The sequence below is a fragment of the Ylistrum balloti genome, unplaced genomic scaffold (genome assembly GCF_031769215.1).
Source record: "Ylistrum balloti isolate Yb309-2 unplaced genomic scaffold, AGI_CSIRO_Ybal_v1 Utg370624, whole genome shotgun sequence".
In the NCBI taxonomy this organism is placed as follows: Eukaryota; Metazoa; Mollusca; class Bivalvia; order Pectinida; family Pectinidae; genus Ylistrum; species Ylistrum balloti.
The window spans coordinates 209,483-220,032 of record NW_026782382.1 but is presented as its reverse complement, the minus strand read 5'-3'; the positions used below and the strand labels follow the sequence as shown (position 1 = coordinate 220,032).

General features: G+C 33.8%; 1 protein-coding gene across 1 annotated transcript; it reads right to left on the bottom strand.

The window, feature by feature from the left end:
• Positions 1-28: 28 nt before the first annotated feature.
• LOC132557114 (uncharacterized) lies at positions 29-736 on the bottom strand. The gene is made up of 2 exons (XM_060221603.1): positions 533-736; positions 29-247 (listed from the first exon to the last, which is right to left on the bottom strand). Exons 1-2 carry the CDS (start codon positions 727-729, stop codon positions 40-42), a joined length of 405 nt encoding a protein of 134 aa, XP_060077586.1. The 5' UTR covers positions 730-736; the 3' UTR covers positions 29-39.
• Between the last annotated feature and the right edge of the window lie 9,814 nt (positions 737-10,550).

Genomic DNA, 10,550 nt, shown 5'->3' with positions numbered 1-10,550 from the left:
CAACTGAGAATAACAAAAATGACAGAGGTTATGGTTTCCTTAACAGCTGAACAATAAGAGTAAAAACTGTGTGACTAACAGTGTGATAAAAAGATACCAGTTGATAAGGGCCATGGTCTTATCTTTAGCTAAAAGCATGGCCTTCCTTGAAACAAGGAAGAGCAAAGCACGCAGCTGTGGACATTGTCGTTGTGTGCTGTGGAGACTATTCTGTTCTAGTCTGCTTACTGGTGTCTGCTGACTCACCCTATTAAAAAAATTCACTTGACACTGTAATAACAAATGCTACAAGAAAAAAGAACAAGATTGAATTAAGATGATTGTCTCTCTTCTGATCATATGTTTCACAAACTAGATGTTTGACAGTAAAGACACTCTGGCACTGATCTCAGTCCTACAGAGATGATTAAGAGCAGACACTCACAACAGTTGTCACAAATATAAAGATATATATAGATATGAACAAATGTCTTGTTGACAAATCCCACAATTTAATGTTACATGGTTAAGATACAGTGATCACACATCTTACAGGGTAAATCCCCGGGCCACAAGCTCTGCTTCCTGGACAAGTCGTAGAGATCGGGCAGTGATACGCAGCAGTCCCTCACAGGAGCTGACAAGTCGGCGGATGTGCTTGGAGCCTCGGGTTAACCTTGACTGATGATGATACAACACAACCCATTTCAAGATCACTGCTACCATGTAACACAGACACAGAAAAGCCATCACATCGGTCAGAGTTGCGGAATTTTCCATGGCATCTCTGGGTGAGCTTACTCGCCCATACAAGTAGGCCAGGAGCAGCAGGGACAATGTACCAAACTGTTGATACAATGGCAAACATTTCTATTTTTTCAATTATTTGCAAAAATTGTCGTTTTTAAGAAAACATGGTAGAAAAACTTTTTTATTAATTCATACCTTAATGATATGAAAATCAATTTTAGAATACCGGGTATCAGCAATTAACATAGCATATTTCTTTGTGATAAATATTTCTTTTCAAAAGACATACAAATATATGTATAAGTTTAATATCATAAAAAGTTATATAATGGCTTACAAAATTTATTGCACCTTCAAAGTGCAGCTGTAAATATACAAGCAAAGTAAACGCCAAAATTTACTAAAATCCCTTCAAAGCATTCCTTCAGTGTGTTAAACAGCAATTAGGATGTACTGTCAGGTGGTATATTTGTCTGATAACATATTTTTTTAGTATTCCAGGGAGTATGCTTTGGATTAGTACAGATTTGTATGCTTACACTGTAGGTCTGACTGTGATACTGTGAGTAAGGGTGTCCCGTATAGGTAACGCTGTATTCAGAAACTCCATATCCTCTTCTGTCATTAGTTTTGACTTCAGTATCAATTTCAAGATTTCTGCATTGTAAAAACGTGTCTGAAAGAAATGAAATATTTTGAGAGAATGAGACACACAGACCAGATATCGATACATTATAAGAAGAGCTTACTACTCCTGATTCCACTTGATAATACATAAAGGTAATATATAGGTCAAAAGTAAAAATATAGGTTAAGGTTTCAGGGTTCAAAATTAACTATATACAACTAGCAAAATGCCAGCTAAAATCTGTTTATTGCTAGCTGGAAAATAATGAACTAGCAAAAATTTTGCAAGTGGAAATGAAATATACCTAATCACTATTTTTGACGAAACATCTGCCACAAAATGCCTTTCTCCATCTGCCTTTAAATGAGTAATTAGGTTAGACAATAGTCAACAGCCACAGCCTGGCCCTTCTGAAAAAAAAATCGTCAAAATCGGAGAGTGTTTCTCCTGACGCTGCTGATACAAAAATCACAACCACGTGCATATACGGCCACGTTAAAAACAGTACGGAAATGGGAAAAAGAATTGAATATTAGTCTAGGATACAGCAAATCATCTAGTAATGATGCAATCAGCCATTCTTATCTAATGTCTTTGACATCTTTTCCAATATCACTCAGTTCCTGAAAAACTCAATATATCAGTAAATGAAAGTCAAACCTATTCACCAAAAAATTGCTAGTTTGTTCATCATTTTTGCTAGTGGAAATTTTAGGCACTTGCCATGGTTTGCTAGTGACTAAAAAAAGTTAATTTTGACCCCTGAGGTTTTCTGTCTTTAACACAAAATACACACCACCTTCCTAATATATACCCACTAAAGATCCTACAAGATACCGCTTCAGCCATGGGAATGACCAATATCTATTACTTGCTGAGGTCAAAGGTTGCAATATTAATCATAATGACCTACTTTTGGTATGTGACAACAATCTTCCTAGGATATAACAAAATAAAGATAATTTATGTGACAAGAACATCTGATATACCTTGGAAGCCGTTTGTTGAAAACATAAGTCACAGTGACTGTTTTATGTATGAAGCACATAGTCTTCTGAGGATGCCTCACAAGAACAATAAATATTGAAAGTCCAATGCCAAAATAGTATGGGAGAGGGCTTTAAGAAAGAATAAAAAATAGTTTTCTTTTCATGAAATTTAAAATACAGGTAACACTGACCTAGTTATGGTAGATGCCACCAAATCTTCATATCTGGTCATCTACATAAGTTTTATGAAATTATTACCTGTTTTGTTCTGTTGTTGTCACATCAGTCCTGTGTAATTCAGTTAAAATGATGTATTGTTGGATCAATAATAACTGTTCAGTACTTTTTGTAGACAATGCATAACTTTACAGGTGTGGTGTAGTAAAATTATACATTTGATTTAATATATAAAGACAAACAAGTTAATTCTTAACAAAAGAAAACCAGAATTTGCAAGTGAACTCTAACATTAAACTGGAAACAATTATCTTTCAAATAAATCAATCCAAAATGACATAGATCTTTGTGTATAAGATAAGGACACCACAACAGAGTATTTTTAGTATATTTTTTTACTTATATATTGATTTTCTTTATGTAGGTGAAGTTTATAGATAGATTTTTCACTAAAAAGGACTTAAATTTAAAACTTACAAACTATCCAGTTTGTTTGGTTTTTACCAAATAAATATTCAATTAATGAGGATCACAACTAACTATTCCTATAACTATATATGATCAATGAGGTGATAGCAACAGTGCGGACATGCAAATTGTCAAATTTCCGAGGCAACCTGCTCCTTTATCAAGAGACAAACATTACATAAATTATATATATATATATCTTATCACAGCATCATCCTTAAACTATTGGTTTCTGAAAATATATAGGTCTATAAAAATATATGTATCCAGGTAGAAGTTTTGGTATAGGTTTAAAAAAAAGCATGACCCCTGATCCCACACATCAGAACTACAAGGTTTTCCATAATTTTGTTAGTAGTAGGCTGTGTAGTGAAAGTAGGAGGCTGGCCTGCTGTGTACGTGTAGTCGTGTACGAAACATTTTTATTGAACTGGATTGGTGTAGGCGGCCAAATGATCAAGGTAGCCGATCAAATTGGCCGGCGACCGGCTCTTACGGAAAACCCTGGAACTAGTACAATCTGATTACCCACCAGTCTCTGTAGGTCCTGTGAAAGTATTGTGAGTCCCAGGAAAGTCATTATAAATCTCCTCATTGATTCCAATGACAGCTTCCATCTTTGAGGTACCTCCTAAATTTAACAGCAAAAGAAAAAGAAGGTGAAATTCAAACATTTATTTAATTAATATTTGGTGTTATTTGCTTTCTGTATTTCTGTTAACATTAGATATTAAGTATATGACAAGCCAATGCAGTGACTGGTAATTATCACATATTTTAAACTGTTTCATCTATATTTATATTTTTTGCTTTGAAAAATTGTTGAATTGATATATGGCTTACAGGTACTTTATTGCAGTTAGACCAAGAGGTCAACACAAACACCTGCAACCCAAGGTCAAGAGTTACTAAGTGTAAACTTCCCTATCTAAACTTGTCAATTTTTTTTGAGGTAGTTACTCTTATCCAGTACTAATGAGGCAACTATATCTAGCACAGTTTTTCAATGTCAGAAGAAGCAAGATTATGTCAATATTGCAAAGATCGGCATTTAGCTTTTGTCACCCAGTGGTCCTTGTGTTCTTTAGCTAGAAAACAAGAACTGTAACATTGGCGCCCAACGGGACCTCTGCAATACTGTAAGGCGGAGTGTGTGGTGGTGCTTGGCACGTGACCGTTCGTTAATCTTCGGGATCTCTGGAAGTCACGATGATGACCCTCTTTCCACAATTACAGACATCCTCAGGATTTTTTTTACTTGTTATGCTTTACACCTAAAAACAGGCTGATTACGTCTCTATATGCTGAATACAGTAGTGTAAATTTTCAATAAAAAATAGGAGTATACATTCCTATTTTTATCAAAATAAAGTAATATTTCCGAATTTCTGAATCACTGAAAACTCTCCATTTTTTTTAAGTATTGCATTAAATAAGTAAAGAAATTCTAGAATCCATCTTCTAGAGTTTATAAGCATAATCCAATGTAAAGTTTGATTTTACTGATTTCTGAAAATTGGCCAAATATGAAATGTGAAAAATGAATAATCTGTCAATAAATAATTCATTATTATTGAATGTAACAGTACTAATGCATGAGCTTCAAAAAGAAGAAAAAAACAGCGTTGGTTGATGAGTGTAAGTAGATGTATATTTGCCTGTCAGTTAAATGTTACTGCAGTACAGGGACGTAAGATACGGAGTAATAATATACATCCCTGAGTAATATCAGAGTGAGCTTGTATAAAGGTCTTTAAGAGGTTTTTCTATGCCTGAACATGACGTTGACGTCATTGTACATGTTTTACTCGCCTCTTTGCATGTCGATCTTGAAAGTTGAACAGCGGCTCCCTTACACAGATGAAGATCAGCATCTTTCAAACCAGCTTCTTTCAGGCTTTGGTGAAGGGGAGAGTGCTGAAAGAATATTTTAAGTTTTAACTATGTAATCATCTGTAAATATTTAGTGTTACAAAAGAAGCTTACTACATGGATATGTACTTACTTCAAAAATAACATCTTCATCTTCGTCAGATACATCCATCTCCGGTTTAAGTATGTCTGTCCGTTCTTGGTTCTTATTCAACTAACCATTTCCGCTTCCGGTAAAATATTTGACTTATTAAGAATATAAAGATGACGGGTTAGACGATTTACAGCATCAGGCAGAATTGGGCAGGATAAGCCAGAATCGGAAAACATCATTTTAAAGGGAAAATGAAGATGTGTTACATAAAACAACCGTACCTGTTTTAGTAACGCAAGACCGAAAGACGATTTACAGAATCAATTGTGTATTTAAGGCATTTTATTGTTTTGGAGAAACTGTGTGTGACCTTTGACCTTTTCTTCCACAAGAAATTGATTTTTATCATTATTTTTAAAGTCAACAATGATGACATCGTCTGTGATTTTCTTTATTACAAAACTAACATACTAATTGTTTGTCTGATTAGGGACCTAAATGTTATGTAGGTCTGCAATGTATTCACAATTTACAATAGCTGTGTAAAAGAAAAACATATCACATTAAGAAGACAAATGATTGGTGCATAAATAAAGAAAATACCAATATGTAAACAGAAATTTATTTCTAACTCAAAATTCAATTTAACTGGTGTAAAATACGAACAAATATTTACAAGGAGACTCCTGAAAATACTACAGGTAGAAAAAAAGGGTGTTCCCAAAGAATAAGCGTCTCCAGCTTCATTGACGACACCAGACATGTAAATCTTGGTCGATCAAAGTAAGTAATGTCACTTGAACATTGGAACCATTAGGTATACTAATGGGCATCAAGCATGTCTGACTTCGTATCATACAAGGAAATAGAATATTTCCCAATTCTGATCTTTATGCTAACTGTAAAACTTGATACCCATGTAATTTCAACAGCCTGCATCTCTTGAAACCTGGTGTTATGAGCTTGTCTGTCAGTTGCTAACACCTTGCATGAAAATTGTGATATCAGGAATTCCTTGAACATTGAAACAACTACAAAACATGTAACTACAAAACTATGTAACCATTACAGTCCTCTTGATAAAGTAATATCCTCCGAATATATTGACTTGCAGTTTGTGAAATATCTTAATTTTGAAATAAATTTCCGATAAATTTTGAAATATTTTGATAACTTGTATTGCATTTGGTATATCTTTCCTTTCTCTTTTACCACATGCAGTTCTTAAAGAAAATGCAAAGCAAGCCATCAAATGGTAAAGGAGCAAAGACCCAAGATGAATTTGAAGACAAACAGACAGCATCATCAAGACAAGAACCAGAAAATAGGAATAGACCAGACAGAATCTACAATGGACAATGAAGGCATTTTGGCAATCTCCTCAAAATTAATTGAGCCTGGATATGGCTTTCTTAATGGACAGAATCAGTTGTCACAAGCTGATGAACCCAAGCCAGAAAAAAGGTTTAGGAGAGACAACACAGCTCTAGTGAACAACTCGGGCGATGCAGCATTAAGGAAAACAAATCTTCACCTTTCAAACACAGAGAACATGCTAGATATAGAAAATGCTGATGAAGAGTTGACAAGTCTTCTTTCTTGGTGTCAAATTTCTTTCAAAGGCAACAGTTACATCTACATGTGTTCCAGGTTCACTGAAGACAAACCCTGTAGGTATGATGAGCTTGTGTCCTGTATTATCACAAATAGAAAGAATAGAAGACTACAACCAGGATGATGATATTGATTAATTCTTAAATAACAAAATTATTGACATGTAGCTTTACAGTAGTTTCAATTACCAAGAATAATGTCATTATGAGGACAGTGATTTACTAGGTATACTGTTAATCAAACATTGCTATGGAGAATCAGGATGGGTAGTTATGATTTTACCAGTGTTTCCCATCATTGATCTCTAAGTTGGGTTAATCACTGATACTTAAACTGATTAATTAACACAGCATCTATTTATCTAATAGTGATACAATCAAATACTTCTCATCCTTTTGTTTTCTTAACTATTGTTTTATATTCATATGATAATCGGTTTCTACAAATCTAACACTGTGTACAACTGTACAAACGGTATGCTGATCACAAAAGTGTCCGCTTGATATGAATAATAGTACCTGGTGATTAAGTCAGAAAAATAATTCTATACAACCATTCTTCACAAGGGAAATTGCACTGATTGTGGAACAAGCCAACCAGCCACAAAGTGTTTGGAGAAATGTATGATGTGCCTTATAACAAACAACTGAGTAGATTTTGATATATCCAATGCTCAATTCTTTTGTCTTTTTGAAGTTGTTTAACTAGAGAATTTTTCCATTTTCGTGGAAAAAAACTTATTGTGGTCGACATGCTGTGACTTATCTCCAGTCTCCCACAATATCTGTTGGTAAATGGTGAAACGTAAGCATCCATTGTGAACATCTCTTGGTGTTATACCACTAATACTAGTGTATAAAAACATAGGTATTGGCAGAAAAGTGTAAATGTTTGATTACCAGTTGTGCATTAATTCAGGCTGTCAACAGATTCCTATATTCTAATATTTTCCTTTCATTTGAAAGACCTCATATATTTCCTACATTTTCCTATTTTTTGAAACATATTCCTATATTTTGTGGGAAATTTGTCGCCGATAAATGTAGATATTGTAAATATTTCTTTGATACTGCCTTTTTATCTTACAAGTTAGAGAACTCTTAAGCATCACCAGCCACCAGAAAATGATTCAGTGCATCTCTTCATCACCTGTATGGGCACCTTACAAGGCAGTACAACAGGATATTGGCCTTTTAGGTGCCCATTCAGATGATGATGATGATGATGATGTTTGATGTAGCAGCTCTCTGTCTGGATTGTGATGCTGTTGAAGTGAATGGTTACTTTAAGGTAGTTTTTTTAACAGTAAGTGAATGTAAGAATTGTTAGTATACATGCCTCTGAAGGAAACGATTTTCATTTGGAAAACTCCTATTTTGCCTTCAAACTAGCGAAAAACTCCTATATTTGTTGAAAAAATACCTATTCCTTTATTTCGCCTATATTTTTAGGAAGACTTGGTTGACAGCCTGTTAATTGCACGAGATGAAGATATTTTGATTAATGTAATCAGAGTGTGCAATTTTTTACTGAAGTTTTAAAATTTCCTTATACTGAATTTGCTTTTTACTAGATTATTTTGGTTTCCTTGATATATGTTGTTGAAAAATATTAGAAACTAACAATTATAGGCATCAGTTATGTATATATATATGTGTGTGTGAATATTTTGTTAAACATGTCATTACAAGTATACAAACATGTCTGTGATAATCTGTTATATAATAAAATATACATGTATTCTGAAGAAACATTTTTGTGTACATCAAGAGTTTGTTATGACAGACGATAAATTGTTTATTTATTACGGCAGACATTATATTGTCTCTAATTTACAAAGTAAAATCTTTAAAAATGACCTTTTTTTCGCTGTTCTTATTTTTTAACGCACCATTTAATGATGGCCAAATCGTCCCACATCTATGGTCCATTGGACATCCGTCTATAAAAAAAAATTGTTATCACTATTTCGTGAGAAGAAATGCATGAGTCTTTCTCATATTTCATATGTATGCTTCCCTTGGTCCCTACTTGTGTCCTCTGTGATAGTAGGACTATTCAGAAAAGCAACATGGCCGACAGGTGACCATCTTGGAGATCAACGGTGAAAGTATGCTATTACTATTTTGTGAGAAGTACTGGACATATCATTCTCAAAATCCATATGTAGGCTCCTGTTTATCCTGAATTATTGTCGTTTAATTTTGGGACTGATAAGAAAAATAAAATTGTTAATAGGTGGCCATCTTGGATATTGATCATGAAAGTTTGTTATCACTAGTTCTTGAGAAGAACTGGACGAATCTTTCTCAACTTTCATATCTTGTTATTCTTTTCAAGTTACATTAACAACTCAAATTTACCAAGAATGATCTAGAGGAAGTTACAATAAAATGTTATTTTTGGAGCTGATTAGTTCAAAATCCCAGATGGTCACCATATTGGAAAACATAAACTTTTCCAATGATATCAGTAGGTTTACCTTAAAGTTGAAAATCGATGACAGTATTAAGGAAAGGAAGCCAACAGAGTGTAGTTATTTGTCAACCTGGTCAAAAGTCAGACAAGGCAGTCATGATGTATATGTATATTAATTACACGGTGTAGTTATTTTTCAGCCTGAAATTTAGAAAAGACACGAGGCTTTAAATTTCAAAATTAACTAACTTGAGTAAGATAACGATGACAATCAACTGCCACTCGTTGTAGAACCTCTATATCAATTGTACTATATGCTGATCATTCATTGATATTATCAAACCGTGAGCGCATAACAATTATTGTCGTATACTTTCAATCGGCAGAACTATTTACCCAAAAACACTCCCCAAAACACTCACAAACTACCCCAAAACTTCCTGAAAACATTCGATGAAAATTCCGACAGCCACATGGTAACACCTCCACCAAATATGTCTACAGTGCACAAAACTATCATTGTCATGTAATAAATACCTGTTGCATTGTTTATTTTCGTCAAACTATTATTAAATAAATAAGGTAGCAGTACGCAGTTTCTCTGTGTGATTTTTTTTGTTCATTAGGTTACCCCATTATAAAGGTTTTAATTAAAAATGAAAAAAAAAATCCTTGCTAAAATTGGTCCTGTCATGTTAAAGTGGACAATGTGGGGTTTCATTTTTTTCAGGATAATATTTTAGCTTTGTGTTGGAGATTACTATTTGGGCAGTCTCGAATCTGTGTCTACGCACCAAAAACTAGCTTTACAGGAAGTGAAATTTTCATAGTGTTCACATGTGGTCATGTTATGAAGAATTTCCGAGTTGGAATTTGCTGAAATGTAAGTACTTTGTTACCATGACAGTGTTGTTGATTGTAAGATAGGTGTTTAGAATTAAATTTCTCCTAGAAAGTTGTAGTGTTGGGTTGGAATTAGCAGTATTTTTGCATTTTTAGCATTTTTTCAGTAGGTAACCATGACAATCAAATGTCAGAAATCAGAGGAAATTTTTACACAAATTTCATCTCTCTACTGTTAATGTTATTGTTATATAGTTTATAAATATATATACATGTAATGATGTATTTTCCATAACCAATCTGCTATACCAGTATATCTCAAACATGACAAATAATTTCAGGAAAAATGAAAATTAACTGTTTACTGCTACCTAAAGTTTATGCAGGAAAATAACACTTTTGTGCATACTTGTTTTCCGAGTCATAGAAATGTTGTTATCAGATAGTATTATTAATGGATGTCCTGAATGGAGCCTTGGGTCGTGGATGAAAGGGACAGGTACATGCTTACATTTCAAAAAAACATTATCATGGTTGGCGTTTATTAAGTAAACAAATTACAATTACCGTTTAATTTTATTTTCAACATGCTAGACACAGGAACGTTGAAGGACTTCAAAATTCGTACTGATCAAATTTGAATTTTCAAGTCAGTCACGTCGCACAAAAGTTCTATCAAACAACGTAATATGAACCTGATAATGCTATTTCGTCACCG